Source organism: Sus scrofa, chromosome 9 (genome assembly GCF_054392235.1).
Source record: "Sus scrofa isolate SSC_HxYL_T2T_F1_AM1 chromosome 9, Sscrofa_HxYL_maternal_Yorkshire_Landrace_v2.0, whole genome shotgun sequence".
Lineage (NCBI taxonomy): Eukaryota > Metazoa > Chordata > Mammalia > Artiodactyla > Suidae > Sus > Sus scrofa.
In genome coordinates this window covers 100,224,949-100,244,145 of record NC_139391.1, presented here as the reverse complement: position 1 = coordinate 100,244,145, position 19,197 = coordinate 100,224,949, and the positions used below count along the sequence as shown (strand labels likewise).

At 34.4% G+C, this 19,197-nt stretch overlaps 1 protein-coding gene across 2 annotated transcripts in view; it reads right to left on the bottom strand.

Annotated features, from left to right (window-relative positions):
* Positions 1-19,197, bottom strand: part of SEMA3D (semaphorin 3D) — a 205,474-nt gene that overhangs the window by 138,685 nt on the left and 47,592 nt on the right. For both annotated transcript variants that reach the window (XM_021063476.2, XM_084977284.1), the window contains one exon: positions 235-420. In XM_021063476.2, coding sequence (XP_020919135.1) covers positions 235-385 — 151 coding nt within the window. In that variant the 5' untranslated portion in view covers positions 386-420. The remainder of the gene's footprint in view (positions 1-234; positions 421-19,197) is intronic.

The following is a 19,197-nucleotide window of genomic DNA, read 5'->3' as shown; positions in this document are numbered from 1 at the left end:
CAGTGGGTTAGGAACTCAACTAGTACCCATGAGGATGCAGGTTTGATCCCTGGCCTCGCTCAGTGGGTTAAGTATCTGGCGTCTGCCATGAGCTGTGTGGTGTACATCGCAGACATGGCTTGGATCCCACATTGCCATTGGGAACTTCCATGTGCCTCAGGTACGGCCCTTAAAAAAAAAAAAAAAAAAAAAAAAAAAAAGAAGGACTAGTTTGAAAAACATTGACATATTTACCTTTGTAAGTTAGCTTGAGACGTGGAATATTTTGCTTAGACGTTCCAGTGACTGGAAGAAACAGCGTGGTCATGCTTAACATCACCAAGGCATGAAAAAGGTAAAAATCGTGGCTTCTGGACCTTGGTCTCTCATTTTTATTAACAATCATGTTGAAAACAATGGTCTCTTTCAAACCGTATTAATCTAAAGAGAAGAAAAGAAGCAAAAAGAAGTATTAATATAGCAGTTTGCAGATTTTTCTACTCTTACTAAATTAGAGTTTTCTGAATGTATACATATTTTAAAAAATAATTTCTCTTTGTCTTGTTCAGCTCTTGGAAATTGTTGCAGGGAAATGAATCAGAACTGAGTAATAAAATTCTGGTCTGGCTTTACTCAGATGTAGAGATGAGTGCATAACTAAAAATTCAGCTACTTATATTAATTAGCATCTCTTCCATTGAAGTGTTTTTTTTAAATGCAAATATAGAAAGAGAGGATTCTTTGTATAACTTGATGAATTCTTGATCAGATAAGAATGCTGGTAGAAGCCTACTCTTTCTCCCATCATCATCAAAGCCCCTCAGGCAAGACTAAATTAAAGCTGTCATTTCTGAGAGAGTTCTTCTTTTGTTTCTGACAGAAATACTTTAAAAATTTACCTAAAATTGGGACAACTGGTCATGACCAGATCAGGGCCACCAGTACAGATTTTAGGCCTGGGACAATGCAATCTTCCTGCACCCTATACTAATCCACACAGGACAGCACTGAATGGGACCACTAACTGTAAAACAAAAGGGTTTTTAAGAGTGAGGAGGTGGTAATTAATTAACTAGGCTGCCATAACCAAGCTCCCTTGGTTGTCTTTGTTAAAACATGGAATAAATCAAAACACATATTTCATTCAAACTAAGCCTGACAATAATAATAATGACAAATAATATTCGTTGAGTGTTTATATGAACCACATACTTTTTAAAAAGTGCTTTACATAAATTAAAGGACTGAATGTTGCTAAATTAATGAAAAAAATATGTCATTAGGATGAGGCATCTCTAATGCCATGGTGGCCTACTCAATCAAACCAAATCTAAGCCTATAAATGCCTCAAAGTTATGCACTAAGAACAACCAATCAGTTAACTAGGCTTTAAGCTATAGCCAGTTGAATAATTTCCTTTCTTTGTTTCCAAAGTTTTCTTGATAGTCTTTGCCCTAATCCTGGTGAAGTGCTCCTAACTACTTCCAGTTTGGTGTCACCCAAATCAAGTTGATTTTTGCTCAAATAAATGCTTAAATTTTTTAATATGCCTCTCTTTACATTTTATCAGTACTGCTGACAGCCACAAAGGATTAGTAACTATTTACTTCATTTCGCAGATGAGGAAACTGAGGTACAGAATTCAATAACTCTCCCAAGGTCACATGGAAAATAAGAGATGGATTAAAACATCTGTTCTGAATTTCAGCTAGAATGAGCCTTCATAGGCCCTAAATCCTTAGGTGCTTTTCATTACGGCAGAATCAAGTAAACTTCAACTTGAGGCTGTCTTCAAATTCTCTTCCTTCTGCTCAACATTTTCTAAGACAGGATCCTCAGAAAGGATCTTGCTATGCCCACACTTCTGGGGAGGGTTCCAGATGTGGTACCTGCTCCGAGTACAATAATTTCTATACTTCTATGGTGACAGTTTTAACCATAATAAAAAAGAATTATACCTTAGTCATTTCCTAATGATTTAATATCAAAATACTTTATGTCTACATGGTTTAGTTTTAAAAGAATATCTAAATAAGAGTATTTTTCTTATGGAAGATCAACTCTTTATCAAATGCCTCAAAGATTCTGAATCAAGGTTCCTTAAATTTACCTTAAATCTCGGAAGTTAAGATTAATCTGGGAAAGTGAAAAAAATAAAGAGTTTTTATACAAGACAAACATCCCAAGAATAGACTACAAATTGTATGTTGTTTCTTCATAAAATGTTGAACATTAATGCTTATTTAATAAAGTATATTTTCTTAGTTACTTTAATTACCTGTAGGAAGACTCCTATAGGAAGTACAAGCTATTCTGTCTTGTATGTAATCTGTGCATATTTAATTCTTTGATTTAGAAGATTACTACAAATAAAAATCAAGTTGATTTAAATACTCATTTAGAACATTACAATATATGGCACATATCACATATTTTATTCACACTTATGACATTCCTTGATTTCAACTAATGATAGAATTTAAGAGAAAACAGAAATGTCTTTTTGACCAAAAAGATCTATACTATGAACAGCCCTTTGTGAAAATTCTAGTTTTAAAATTTTCAATAATACATATTTTAAAATAAAACACTAATTAAGTCCTTCTATAAACACCATATTTAAAACAAACTCTTAAAAATAAAGAATTCTATTATTTCAAAATTAGTAGGACAATATGTATATGCTACTGGCACAAAACAGAGCCATTTACTGGTCTACAGAAACATTTATTAGAATTAGTTTTAAATTATTTGAGTTTTGAATTACTCAATGTCTTAAGAAATGCATGTTTGCAAATTTTAAATTTTACATTTACACCACTAAAACACAGATACATTCTTTAAGTTACAGATTCTCCTTAAAAGCTTACTGCTTTTTTTGCAAATAAGAATATACATTTAAGAATACATATACTTATGTTCCTTCACACCATAACTCATGTCCAATCATTTATTAAGGTGAGAACATACATAAATTCTTTTCTGAAAGAAGTTGATTATATACAAATAAAGTACAATGAAATAATTGCTAAAATAGAGATATTTATAGGATGCTCTAGAAGACAGCTCAAAGGAGTATCACATAGGTTTAAGCAAGACACAGATAGTTTCATAGAAGACAGAAAACAGAATAGATGGCAAAAAAGACAGTTCCAGATAACAGTGATACTTAGTTAAGGGTTCCTGAAAAGCTGTAAGCATGATGGGTGTAAGAAGGGAGAGACAGTGGAGCACAGTCCAGGAGGGTGGAAGAGAGCAAAAACTAAGGAGGGATTTGATCTACCATTTAAATCTGCCCCATGCCTGTTCTGGTACCTAATGTATTAGGCCTCAAATGATGCTGTTATTTCACACTGTCTTTGGCATTAGATCACATGCACTGGTTTCACCCATATGTAACAGTGCTCCCTAATCCCATTTGCCTGCTGCTTTCACTTTTCCCCAGGTTCTCATGTTAGCAAAACAGGGGTATCTGATCACAGCAGATCCAAGGATTCGCCACCCAAACATGCAGTCTTCCACCTACCCATACCCTCCAAAGAGAATGAAAGGCTACTTGAATATAGAAATTAAGCACATTAAATTTCTCCTTAGGGTTAGTTTTTCTGAGCTTCTGGACATGTATAATACTACTTTTTTTCATGACATGTAACAATGCATGTAATGTGAATGCATGTTATTGTACACAGACAAAAAAAGAGGGAACTTTCCATGTGTGCATTTTATTAGCAATAATGACCTCAGTACAGGACATTTCCTGTGAATTAATGGCCAGTTAGGGTTAATGGCCCTTAGCTATGTATTGAGATATCTACTCCTCCAACTGGTCATTAATCGCCAAGACATGCCCTGTGCCTCCAACACTATAAGTTAAAAAGATTGATGTTTTTGTTTTCAATGAACAGTAGTCATACTGTTCCTTATAACCCAACACACTAATATTGTTAAATAAGTTAAAAATCAAAGCACTGTTTTCCTTGCTACTATAACATTCTAAAAAGTGCCCACGCGTGCTGAAACATTTATTCAGGTGAGGGACAAAAAAAAAAAAAACCAAATTGTGAACCTGCTGGAACTTTTTTCCTTTAACTTTACATATTTTCTCCTACCAAAGAACCCCTCTCTATAATCTGCTGCTCCTGATTCTTTGTTTTTCCTTCCAACAATCCTTTGAATTCAATAGTTAATCTTTTAATTGAGATAATTTATGGGTTAAATGTATTGTTAACAACCTCTCCAATAATCTAGTGATACTCTGCTGTCTTCCAATGCATATGAGTGTGTGTGTGTGTGTGTGTGTGTGTGTGTGTGTGTTTTGTACCCACAGGTGTGTGTGTTCTGCATCTGGGAGGAATTACGGAGAGAAGTAGGTGTGATTTAACCTAAAGTGGGTGGATTTGGTAAATTGCATAGGTTATATTGCATGCTACTGTCTGTAACCAGCTCGACCTGGAGCCAATTAACTGCGAGTAATCTATTCCAGATGTTCACTAGGACAAACAACACTCTTGGGGATCTTCAGATGTGGAGCCAACAGGGAGTGTTCTGATTATAAGAGCGTTTTACACACTGTTCCACTAAATCAGAGATCCAAATGCATAATCTCACACTCAAGAAGGCCTTGTGCCATTTCCCAAAGGAATACAGAAAGTCCAGAAATTATTAGATGGATGGCAAATCATCAAAAGTATTATTTGAGGAGCAAGGGATATAAAATTTTACATGTGAGCTTCATTGATTTGTCTGATTTATTATCTATTTGTTCCAAAAGTCATTAAAGTGAAAATGTATAATTACAGTGAAAAAATAGATTCTATGCATAGGACAAGAATTAAAATACATGATAAATTTTCACACTTAAAAACCCTGAACTTAAGACTTTGGATCTTTTCTCAAATGTGTATGTGTCTAGGTGCCTGTGTGTGTGCATATGCTTGTGCGTTTGTGTGTGTGTGCGTGTGTGTAGGATGGGGAAGGGAGGAAAAGAATCTTTGATTTCCGGATTTATAAAGAGTATCTGTTCTTCATACCTTTGTGCTACACATAAAGTCACCAGAGAAATTTTTATATAACTCCGGAGACACATGCAGTTATTACTACCCCCAAATTAAAAGTACTAGCCTAATCTGTAACTCATAGTTTTTTCAGGTAAAATTTGATAAGATGGTCTTCCTCTAAAGTACACAAGACTGATCTGTTATCAGTAACATTATTTCCTAGCAGTGACATGGAACATACTGACAAGAAACCAAATATAAATTATAGAATGAACTTGAGCAACAAAGAGACAACATAGGCAAACAAGGAGAAGTTTCATGTTTGTAGAAAGATGTCTTATATTCTGTTGATCTAGTGAAGTGGTATCAAAGCAGAATGCAAGTGAAATCTACAGGAATCGTGCTTGGAATGCTAAAATTTTCATTTATATTTATTTTACATCATCATTTCTAAGTTTCTCTTGGTATATTTTCTAATATACATGATATTCTACTACTTTAACACCACCAAGGGTATACAATCACTGCTCAAGTGTACAGTGTTATTACTAATGAGTGGAATTTATAGGGCAGTAACTTTTGGTTGGTGAATTTTAACCGTTCATTACTGGACTTCATTGCCTTCAGATGTCATGAATTCCTCATCAATTGGTACAGTCCAATGGAGTCTAGAAAACCATCTGATTTTTTCAGAGATCATTGAAGAAGAGACCTACCTTTAATTAAATATGAATCTACTTCCTAAGATCCTTATGATAACCAGTGATATTTTACTACATATCAAGCCAAATAAGAACATTATCAGTAATCAGTTGTAAAACTGAGCTAAACTCTTTATCAGTAAGAATAAATTACAGTACCTTATTGTTATCTTGCAGTGGTTTAAATACAATGTTTATGTTCCTAAAATACACAGAAAGTATATTGTGCAAATCCCTACTCAACAAAGCACTGCTGTTACATGTTACTTTGGGTTTGCAAGCCTTATAGTCTTAGAGCCTTAGAGACTGAATACTACAGTCTTAGTACTTAAAGCCAGATCACGTTCTCCAGGAGCTTACCCCAGGATCTTACCCCTAATGAATCCAGCTCAATAAAAAAATAATAGAATAGTGAGGTTTCAGTAATGTGTAACCTGTTTCATTTAATATTGCGGGTTACATTTTCTCCTGAATGTGACGATAAAACCATGCTTACTTTGTAAAGAAGTCCTAAAGAAATCAAGTGCCTGTGAAGTCCAAACTTGCTCAAAAAATTAACCCAATTTTTAAAAATCAATGAAACGTGACTGTCAATGACTCTGCTAGTCACTTTCCTTAGCCTAAATCTCCTATTAATGGGCTACCCAAAGCAGAGCACTAATAGTTATCAGTCTGTAGGATCAGAGTGGAGTTCCCATTGTGATTCAGCAGGTTAAGAACCCAGCATAGCATAAGCAAGGATGTGGGTTCAATCCCTAGACTTCCTCAGTAGGTTAAGGATCTGGCATTGCCTTATGCTGTGACATAGGTTGCAGATGCAGCTCAGATCCTGCATTGCTATGGCCGTGGCTATGGCATAGGTCAGCAACTGCAGCTCTAATCCAACCCCTAACCTGGAACTTCCATATGCCACACGTGCAACCGTATAGAGAAAAAAAAAAAAAAAATTGTAGGGTCAGAGAAAGTAACAATAGCATAATCACATTGGGTTACTCTCTAAATTTGATTAATCCATAGTTGAACATTTTAAGATTTCCTTTCCAAATTCTAATATTCTAGAGAGCATTTTGATCCATGAATATTTTCATGACCAAGATTATCTTATTCCTCACCTTTTGGAATTCTGAAAATGCTTTTTGAGAATTATAGAATATTTTATCAAATTTTAATGTCTGCCTTTTATATTCAAAATATAACTGCATATTAGTCAAACTGATTGTTTTTTAAAATGTAACACCCTCCATCTTAAATATTCTGATCTGTGCCCCTGCAGTTTAGTGATTTTTTTTCTAATAAACAGAATATTGAATAAAGCAGAGTGGGAATTACTGCAATGACAAAAGTAAATCAATTATATTTTCTTGAAAAAACAAGAATTAATCATATGTTTATTATTGAGAGTTCCTCTCTTTTATTCCTTTTATCTTTTAAGAATGTCATTATCATCAAATCTGAGTGATGTTTTGGTAAATGTTCAAAACTTTTAACTATCCTTCCTGAAATATATATTTAGTTATTAATTTAGACACTGAGTTATATGCTCAGTATTTTCCCAGACTTAATAATATTGATCTACTATTTCTGCTATGTGGGCAATAAATGGATTTGAATCTAAAAAAATTGACCCTTCAATGATTAAGTGTATAAAATATTTTATCCACAAACTAACTTGGCGGCCCCATGGTCTCTATATCAGCAGAAATAATTATGCACCTCGAAACTTGTTTTTCAAAGCAATGTAGGTGTCCCATAATATTTTATAATATTATCAGAGTGCTTACTTCAGCAGCACTTACAGTAAATTTCGAGCAATTCAAACACACCCAAAGAGAAAAGCACAGCACCAGTGTAAGAATGACAGGCAGTTAAGACTTTCTTTTTATATTCTGACCTGTATGGTGGTCCTAGTTTTTTCATTTTTTTTTTTTTTTACAATTTTCACATGTATATTGTATTTTCTAATTAAAAAAAATATTTTTTAAAAAATCAGTTATGCTACAGAAAGGAAACAAAGAGTTTTCAAAATTATTTAATGCAAACTTTCTAAGACTGTGGAACGGAATTCATCAAATCCTCAGAAACAATATTCAGAAGTTATTTAGCTGCCAATTGTAAAACTGACTTCAACCTATTATGCAAAACTACTTACGTTTGGGAAATACATACGTTCCTACAGTTAAACTAAATTAGAATATGGGTTCACACTATACTTAATTTAAAATCTTAAGACTGTAACTATTGGAAACTAGTAAGTAAAAATGAAGTAATTAAATTATTTTTACAGGCATATGATGTAGAACAATTGTAAGGATTCTCTTTAAAATGGCTAACACTTTTAAATAAACAGATTAAGAACTTCAATCAAGTCTACCAGCAACTGTAATATCTAAAAGCAAGCTTCTCAACTAAAAAACAGGACATAGCAGAAAAAAATGTGACCCTAAACTTCTTAGTCACATAAATTCTCCACGTATGCAGGTACTTTTGAGATCAAAACACTTATGATAAGCTAAATGACTCCTATGCAGTCTTATTTTTTTTAAAGCAAAAGGATGTACTAAGATATAAAACATAATTTCTTTCTTTACTATTAAATGAAACACCTAAGGAAAATAAACATTTCTAGCATTGTGAGACAGTTAATCTATATAGAGAGAAGAGTTCTAATAATTCACATCATAAATATAACAGTATCTGGGAATAAATATAGGCAGCGTGTGAAAGGAATGTAATGTCATGCAAAATTTAGAGATCCCCTGTGCCCCTGCAGTTTAGTGATCCAGTCTTCATAGTAGATTTGAATTCTGTGATAATTGACCCAATTCTGCTACTAATAAATGAATAAATATATTGAATGCAATCTTATGCAAAAATTAATTTTTCAAAGTTATCTTCAGTATACTGACTTCAGTGATGGATGATTGTTGTGTCTTTTTGCACATGCTCATCACTGGGGCTGCTAGCCCAGAAAAAGGCTGGGTCTCTACCAGATAGTTACCTGTAACAGAACTCTGAATTTTGACACAGATGACCTTTGAGCTGCTATCAGAAATTAAAGAGTTCTCAAGACCCTGACTCAGTCAATACTCTAACATTTGGTTCAGTTCTTTCATAAAAACACTGAAAATAATTTTTAAATGAAGTTATAACACCTATATATAAACTGATATTATAATTTTCATTTTTGTACCTTACCATTGTTAAATTTCTTCTACTTACATTTCTAAATATCCCCAGTTACACCTGTAACTCCTCCAGGACAGATCAGAAGTAGAATAGCATGGTGTTCGAAAATGCAGGCACAAAGCCTAGGCTTGCCACTTGCCTCGTATTTATTAATGGAAAAGTTACTTACCCTCACTGTGTCTCATTTATCACATCCAAAACAGTAGATAATAGCCGTATTTGATTCATTTCTTGTAAGGATTAAAAAAACAATGATGCAAAACACTATACCATGCCCAGTACACAATAAGTAATCAATGTACATTAGCCATTTTAAAATTATTGCATTTGATTTGTCTTAATACTCTATTAAGACTCTATTCAAGTACAAAAGATATTAAAGATAGTTTATAATAATCTGAACACATGCCTACAGTTTATAAAGCCTATAAAATAAAGAGATCTCTGGAAAATACTATATAACCTCTAAGAGTACGAAGACAAATGAAGAATCACAAGTTACCACCAAAACAAATGAAAAAGGGGAAGTAACTAAATATCAAAAAAATAACTTTATATAAAGCCTTAAAATCAAAATAGAATAAACATTTTTGAATATGCATAACACCTGATGTTATTTTCACTTGTATTAAAAGATTAGGGAGTTCCTGTCATGCCGCAGATGAAACGAATCTGACCAGGAACCACGAGGTTGCCGGTTCGATACCTGGCCTCGCTCACTGGGTTAAGGATCTGTTGTTGCCGCGAGCTGTGTTGTAGGTTTCAGCCGTGGCTCAGATCCCATGTTGCTGTGGCTGTGGTGTGGGCCAGCAGCCATAGCTCTGATTAGACCCCTAGCCTGGGAACCTCCATATGCTGCAAGTGCAGCCCTGAAAATAGACAAAAGACAAAAAAATACATATAAAATAAAATTAAGTCACTCAAAAAATAAATAAATAAAAAGATTAGAAGGATTAGGTTTCTCTTGTCATCATTTCCAGAAAGTATATTAGCATCAAAGGGAAAAATAGGGAGTTTAAATTACCTTGTGGGCTATGTGGAAATGAAGGATATCCTATACTTAATGATATACTCAAATTATAGCAAAAACATATCCATAATTCAATACACCCTTTGTATTGGATCTTAATACATTACATATATTTAAAATTTTTACTTATCTATCCATTTATTCTACTTAATTCAGTATACTTCTTTCTATTCCTGCCCCTCACCTTTATTTTTAAAATGGATATAGAGATCTTTCACAAATTTTTAGCAATATTCTTTGCCTTTCACTTTTTAAAAAATTACTCTGCCTAAATGTGATGCCACTTAAGGAGTTTACATACTTTGTATTTTATAAGTTACTGACATCCCTTGACATATATATGGTATTTTGTTTTTCTTTTTAGGGCTGCATGTGCGGCAGATGGAAATTCCTGGGCTAGGGGTCAAATCCTAGCTGCAGCTGCAGGCCTACACCACAGCCAGAGCAATGCCAGATCTGAACCGCATTTGCGACCTACCTTGAAGCTTGCTGCAGTGCAGGATCCTTAATCCACTGAGTGAGGCCAGGGGTGGAACTCACATCCTTGTGGACACTATGTCAGGTTCTTAACCTGCTGAGTCACAACATAAACTTGTGTATATATATTTTTATGGCTGCACCAATGGCATATAGAAGTTCCCAGGCCAGGGACTGAATCTGAGCCCCAACTGTGGCAACACAGGATCCTTTAACCTACTGCATGGGCCAGTGATCGAACCCATGCCTCTGCAGCAACCTGAGCCACCGGACTCAGATTCTTAACCCCATGGCACCACAGCAGTAACTCCCTGTATAGTATAATTTTAAATAGTATTTTTTTTTTCTTTTAAGGGCAGCACCCTCAGCATATAGAATTTCCCAGGCTAGGGGACAAATCAGAGCTACAGTTCCCAGCCTATACCACAGCCACAGCAATGGGGATCTGAGCCATGTCAGCAACCTACACCACAGCTCAAGGCAATGCTGTATCCTTAACCCACTGAGCAGGGCTGGGGATCAAACCTGTTCTCTTTTTCAATCTTTACAACTTTTATTTCTTTCCCAATGAAATTATGTAAGTTACAGGTGTATAGTACAGCAATTCACAATTTTTGAAGGTTACACTCCATTTACAGTTATAAAATACTGGCTATATTCCTTGCGTTGTACAACATATCTCTGTAGCTTTTTATATACCTAGCTATTCAAAGTAAGTATGAAGCAAAATAAGTAATGATGTCCCATTATTCTTCCACTTTTTTTTCCTACTGTACAGCATGGTGACGCAGTTACACATACATGTACACATTCTATTTTCTCATTATCATGCTCCATCATAAGTGACTGGACAGAGTTCCCAGTGCTACACAGCAGGATCTCATTGCTAATCAATTCCAAAGGCAACACAGTTTGCATCCATTAACCACCAGCTCCCAATCCACCCCCCCTCCCTCCCCCTCCCCCATGGCAACCACAAGTCTATTCTCCAAGTCCATGATTTTCTTTTCTGTGGAAAGGTTCATTTGTGCCCTATATTAGATTCCAGATATGTGATATCATATGGTATTTGTCTTTCTCTTTCTGACTTACTTCATTCAATATGAGCGTCTCTAGTTCCATCCATGTTTCTACAAATGGCATTATTCGTTCTTTCTTATGGCTGAGTAATATTCCATTATACACACACACACACACACACACACACACACACACACACATCTTCCTAATCTAGTCTTCTGCCGATGGACATTTGGGTTGTTTCCATGTCTTGGCAATTGTGAATAGTGCTGCAATGAACATGCTGGTGCATGTGGCTTTTTTAAGGAAAGTATTGTCTGGATATATGCCCAAGAGTGGAGTTGCTGGGTCATATGGTAGTTCTATGGATAGGTTTCTAAGGTACCTCCACACAGTTTTTCATAGTGGTGGTACCAGTTTACACTCCCAACAGTGCAGGAGGGCTCCCTTTTCTCCACATACCCTCTAGCATTTTTTATTTGTGGACTTACTAATGATATGGCCGTTGTGACTGGTGTGAGGTGGTATCTCATGGTAGTTTTGATTTGCATTTCTCTAATAATCAGGGATGCTGAGCATTTTTTCATGTCCTCATGGATAGTAGCTGGGTTTGTTACTGCTGAGCCACAACAGGAACTCCATTATTATTTTAAATAGTTAATTAAAAGAACTCTCTTACATGAAAAAACCACATCTAAAAAGTTGTATTTTATCCATGATCAATTTTTCACAATTTTATAATTTACTTATAATTGCAATTTTATTACAAACTTTATTTTGAAATTGATAGCAGCTTATAAAACATGGTTAATATAACTTCATTATTAATACCCCACAATTATATATCATAACACAGCAAAACATTCTTTGATACATAGCAGAAGCTCAAAAATAATTTTGCTTTTACTGACTGTAACAACTCAGAAAATAGGGAGGCAATATTCCTGGCTGGGCAAAATTAGATATTATGTTAATAATGATTTAGGTTAAGTTAAAAAGGAAAAAAATCAATTACATTTTAAAGCATTCCAGATCTGTAAACATGCCAGGTATTATTTATAACTGCTTGCAAAATTGCTATATTTAAGGCATACCAAAGATTTGAGATCGTCTCTCCCACAGATTCAAAGAGCTATTGTACATTTTAGAACATCTTAATATCTCTACCAGCCCTAAGATGGAATTTTTTTATAATATTTAAGCAATTTCATTCAGGAAAGATCAATTTTCTGAATTTTCCTACATATATTCAATAATGTCCATGACTGATTTTTAATTTTATCTTTTTTTTTTAAGTTGAGAATTATGTTTTATTTGGTGGACCTTCTCAGGACTTCAGCTGGGGAAGCAGCCTCTGTGATAACCCCAAGGGACTGCTCTGAAAAGGGAGAAGGATACAGAGGAACTTTGTAACAAAAACCAGTTACTCAGAATATCAAAAGACTACTGTTAAAGAAAATCAGTTACACCCTAAGATGAAATACTAAACGCATATATATATATAATTTTTTTTTTTTTTTTTTTTTGCTTTTTAGGGCTGTACCCATGGCATATGGAGGTTCCCAAGCTAGGGCTCCAATTGGAGCTGTAGCCACCAGCCTGTGCCACAGCCACAACAACATGGGATCCCAGCAGTGCCTGTGACCTACACCACAGTTGATGGCAATGCCAGATCCTTGACCCACTGAGCGAGGCCAGGGATCAAACCCTTAACCTCATGGTTCCTAGTTGGATTCGTTTCCACTGCTTAAAGCGTGATGGGAACTCCTTAAAGCGTGTCTTAAAAAATTCCTTCCATATTCAATGATTATTTGCATAAGCATTCAATGTTTGTACAGTATGTGCTTTACTGTCTTCAAAATACATATTTCAACTCCTGTTAATTAGATACTAATAAAACTAAAAATAAATATGAGAATGTATTGTATAAACCAAATAGCATTATTGTATAATGATTATTGTTTTATAATTTACACAAGTTTAAGTTGTCTTTGTATTTACCTTCCTATGAAGATATCCTATTTTAAAGTATGAATCTATAATACTTTCTTTCAGAAACACTATTATACTGGATATGTAATATGAAAGCACAATATGGATCTTGTTAAAGAGCTCATGAGTAACTGCTGAATTCATCCCTCATACCTACATTCTCTTAATACATACAAGAGAGTAGGTCTTGGAGTAACACATTTGTATTTTAAAAGTAACTTGTAGTTGCCCAGGGCATGAGCAATATGGCTGTATGAAGGATGGATGGGGGTGCTGTCTTACAAAGAGAGGCTGATAAAGTGTCAAAAATTTCAACTTCTTTATCAGGTAGCCTCATATTTGTAAACATCCTTCTGCAAACATATTTTCTTCTTTTTCTTTTCTTTTTTTCTTTTTTGAATGATTGCTCTGTTAGAGTTGTGTACTGAATATCTGACTACCCCATTTCCCCTTCCACTCTCAGTGCCATCTTTGTCTAGTGCTATAACTACTAGTAACTACTACAATCATTTCCCTTTATCTTTTTATTGAGATATAATTGACATATATTGTATAATTTTTTAAACATTGTATAAATTTAGTATCAGCTCTGTCTTTAATCACATCCTTATCAGCTGTATCTGAAAATATGGATTTAAATGACCATCCCAAATCTTTCTGCCTCAATTAGAATAAGCAGGAGATGCCTCAGTTGAATACACAGCTACAGATGAACATATTCTCATTTTTTCTTTTTACATACTTCTCTCAGAGAAAATATATCACCTTCTACCATATGACCTCTGAGGTTGACTCACCAGTGAAACTGGCTCTGGATTTTAAAACACAAATTCCCTTTAATTTCTCAAAATCCTCAATAACTAACCTCATTTATTTTTAACCATGTGTTACAGCAACCATGATAAAATTATTCAATTGCCCAGAGGTAACAGAGCCTAATAACTTAGGCCCTGGATATGTGATGGCTTGGGTTGTAATCCCTGCTGTGCTACTTATCAGCTTTATGCCCTAAAATAATTCACTTAATTCCTCTAAGTCCATTTTCCTCATCTATAAAACAGGATTATCAGTTTTTATTAAATATGGCTATTGAAGGAATAAAATGAGATAAGGCATAGAAAACACTTACTGTGTTGCATGGCACATACGTGGCTCTCAAAAAATATTACCTTAAAGTTCTTATATTTTTGCATGGACTATGATGGCAACTATTTTTCCAAAGATATTAAGTGGGTAAGAAACTTAAAAGAAAACCTGGAAGTTCTCATGTTTTCCTACCACACTTGCAAATGTGTTTGTGTAATTTGACATCAAAGTTTCCAACTTTCATTCCACAATGTAAGTTTTTTTGTGTGTGCTCAGTTAGATAAGATCCCATATTGCAGAAATAATACTTTATTTTCTCTGAACTTCCAATTTGTTGAGCACTGGCAAAGGGCACTGCCAAGATGAAATCCTAACCAAAAGAACACATTTGCTTTATTTTCTATGGAAATTATTAGAAAATAATAATAAAGGCCAAGTGAAAACTAAATGCTTTTTATTTTAGAATATTCAATGTGGGGTTACTATATATTTTTGACAAAAGTCTTTGAACTGAGATTAAGATTTAGAAACAGTTTGGATGGTAAGCCAACCTAAAGTTACTGAAAGCTTATTTGAATATTATAAGAGCCAAAAGGTTCTATACACATAAAGAACTTTACCTTTAATTATAACTGCTATACTTTTTCAGAATATTCAAAGCAGCGAATTTTTATAGGATAGTAAAATAACTGTATAAAAAATGTTTGCAAATGATATGTAGGCCATCCTCTACATCTCACATGATGTGCATGTGTAACTTCCAGAGCACATGTAATCTCCATCTGCAGACACATGTACTTCTTTTCAGCCACATGAAGGCAAGGACATGAATCACATTCACCACTGTATCCCCAAAGTCTAGCACAGTGCCTGGCATGGAGGAGGAGTTGAGCATACATTTGTTAAATAAATGAAAGAAGCAGTCTATTTCTTCCCTGTCCCTTTGCCAGCCAACTTATACGATGTTTTGTGCTAAAGCAGCCAAAATCTCTATATATCATCTCTGTGTGTGATATCATGAAGACCCCAAAAGCCTGCATAGCCTCAACAGTACCAGCAAGAAACAAAAGGAAATTTTTGGATCAAACTAAGATGATTCCATGGCTACTACCAAGATTCATAAAAAATAGGAGGAATGATTAAGTGGGTTAGGGACAGTCTTGGTATTTCTGGGTATCTTTTTTTAAGAGTTTTCAGAAATAGGAATTCCCTTTGTGGCTCAGCAGGTTAAGAACCCAACTAGTATGCATGAGGATTCAGGTTCGATCCCTAGCCCCGCTCAGCAGGTTAAGGATCCCAGTGTTGCCGTGAGCTATGGTCACAGATGCAACTTAGATCCAGCATTGCTGTGACTGTGGTGTAGGCTGGCAGCTGTAGCTCTAATTCAACCCCTAGCCTGGGGACTTGGATATGCCACAGGTGTGGCCCTAAAAAGAGAAAAAAAAGAGTTTTGAGAAATGCATTTTTCTTACCTCACTTGAGAATGTTGCAGAAAACCCCTGTATGCAGAAGGGCCATAAATTAGTGAAGAGTTTGAAATCTGGAGTCAAGTGGACCTGGGTGTGAGTTCCCATTCTACCACTTTCCGGACAAAAATGGCTTCAAAATTTAGGAAATAATGGCAATTTTGTTATGTTTGATTTGAAGTAGTATACATTAAATTCCCTCTCCACAAACTATGTGTAAAATAAAGATTAGCTATTATGGTGATTATTCGTTATTACATATTAAGATAGTTCTATTCCCCCAAGTATGTGTGGTCTGCCAGTGAACCCCGTTGGTACCTGTGATTTGGAAGGGAGTGAATGCCCATTAGCAATTTGGGAAATTTTAAGTTTCACTCCCTCCATGTCCCCGGTGGTCTCAGTGGAGAAACTTTTCAAATGAGAAAATAGTATTTTAATGATAATGATTCTTTAATAATAAAGTATAATCTCCCTTTACCATCACCTTTATACTTTCCCCATTGTCTCCTTTCATCAGTTGTTGACTTTTATCTAGAAGACAAAGCATAAAATTGAACTAAGCAGAAGTTAAGCACATACATGTGATTGGGTCACTTTGCTATACAATAGAAATTGAAGAATCACTGTAAATCAACTATATTTTAAGAAAATAAATAAATAAATACTCATCCTCTCCTTTCAATCTCCATAGTCCTAAAACATTCACAGTACAAACCTTTTCCTAAGTAAATGTACAAAGAGATTAAAAGGGGATAGGAGAGCAGTGTCTAAGTGGTAAAATATGCAAGCCATTTAGAGAAAAAAGTAGAAACGTAACAATTATTGCTGTCTTGGGCAAGAAAGAATGTGAAGTTCAATTGTAATAGTGCATGCATGACTCTTTTGGAATGTCAAAGAACAGCAAATAATTCTTGATTACAAAATGATGAGAAAAAAAGACATCTTCCTTTTCTTGGCAATTCAAAAAGTCAGTTTTTCAGGCATCTCGTTAGTAAAATTTTCATCACATTACTAATAAAATTTAGAGTTCCCCTTTTTAAAGTTACTATGTAACTTACTACTGTTTGTAAATGAAAAAGTACTACTTTACTTCTTCATTCAAAAAGGGCTGTCAGGGATTATGATAAGCATCAGTATTCAATAGGCACCCAACCTTGATTTTTCAAACACTGCATCTGAACTATTTAAAACATCTACATATATCATCCATCTACCTGGTGCAAATCTGTAAGTTCATATATCTTAATAAAAATTATTATAATCTATAAATGGTATTTGAAGATAAAGTTTAAAGCCATTAAATTATACAACTGTCTATAATCATATTTTTACTTCAAGCACTATAAAGAGTGTTAAAATCACTACCATTGGAAAGCATATTATGCCTTACTGAGGCTAAAAATGAATTTGTATCAGCTGGGAGAAGATTTTTTACTGGGGGAAACATTTTTGATATTTTGCTATTTATAGATTTATGTAAAACAACTTTAACTATTAAAATATGACTTTTAAATACATGTCACCTTCTCCAGCTATTATTTTATAAAGAACACAGAGAACAAGAACATGGATGAATCATGTTGTAGCAGGATGAGCAATAAAGCCTTCAGCCCTAACTGAAGTCCTGGCTTTGCCTCCCACAGGACCTCTTATCTTCAGCAATTTAATGAACTACTCAAAGTGTTAGAGTTCTTTTACGTAAATTTAGTATGTTGATATGTCATCAACCGAACAGAGATATTACATAGTTCTAGTAAAGTACACACAAATATTTTGAAAATAACTAACAGAAAACATACGTAAACCCATTTCTTGAAAGAGGTTAATTTTTCAACTTACCTAAATTCTTGCTTTCTCAATGATCAGTATCAATGGATCTTACTTAATGCAGAGTCAGTTATTAGAAAGCCCAATTTCAGATCTATTCTAATTTCTCTATCAAATAAAGAAGTAGTAACACATATATGGGAGGGAAGGTGAAGGTATTATCTATCCTTTAACTATCAAACAAGGCCATCATCTCTTCAGACAGGTCATTTAATAATGTGCATGGTATTTTATCTCTAAGATTTGTTTTTTTCTACTCCATTTCGAAAGCTACTAAGGGAGCCCTGAGAGGCTGTAACTGTATGCCTGGGTTACTACAATTGGTATTCTAGACTCCAGATAGAGACTCTACTCTTGGGAGTGCCTGATGTTGCCAGATTTGTTTGCTTCATGAAAAGTATGCTTTCATACGCCATCTCTCATTTAAAACATAAACTCCCTAGCTTGGTATGCCAGTTCCTTCCTCACATAAATTACTTTCTCTTCATGCCTCAGTGTGTACTCCTTGTTCCAGTCAAGATGCTCAACCAACACATGTATCCAAATCATGTTCATTTCCTTCTCCCTATGCATGATCTCCTGCTCTCTCAGATCCAATCTCATCCAAAAAGCATTTATGGATAAATTCCAAGTCAAAACATTCACTCTCTATCAGGATCACTGCGGCACATTTTTTTTTTAACCACACTAAACTACAGTCAAATTATTTTGTATGTGCCCTGAATTATATATGTCTTTTAACTCTCCAAAAATACTGGATGTTTAAACATGGAAAACATACATTCTTTTAAATCTACCTTAAATAGTCCACAGAAGCTGACTAGGCTCAAAGTAGAAGACTAATAGATGTTTTCTAGATAGATAAGAAATCAAACGTTAAAAGGAAAACATTAAAAAAAAGAAAATCCTGTTCTTCTGACTTATTAAACACAAAATGAATTTTGGTTATAGAAGATTCTGTAAATCTTCTAAGAGAAATAAATGATATCCACTAATAACATGAAAACCACATGTAAATTTGTGATAGAGAACCTGACAAAACTAAGTATTACAAGGAATTAGAAAGACAGATAGGTTATGCTTTATGAATAAAAGAAAATATTGTGGTGTGGATGATGAAACATAATGCTACTCTTTGAGTACTAGTTAATAAGCTTATAACAAAGGTGGATCAAAAATCTGATAATGATAATCAATCTGAAATTGATTAGAAGTTAAAAAGAAAATGTGCAAACATAAAACAGGATTTCATTTCACGGCTGACAGACAATGTATCTGTAAACACGACAACTGCAGCTTCTCTCTCCTCAGTGACCAGAAAAGTTTATTAAGGAGTTATTTTATGAGTTAACCTGAAAAAACACTACTCATGTTCATAAAAATACAAAATATAAACACTATCACTTAACACCTTGGTATCAAAATATCACAACAGT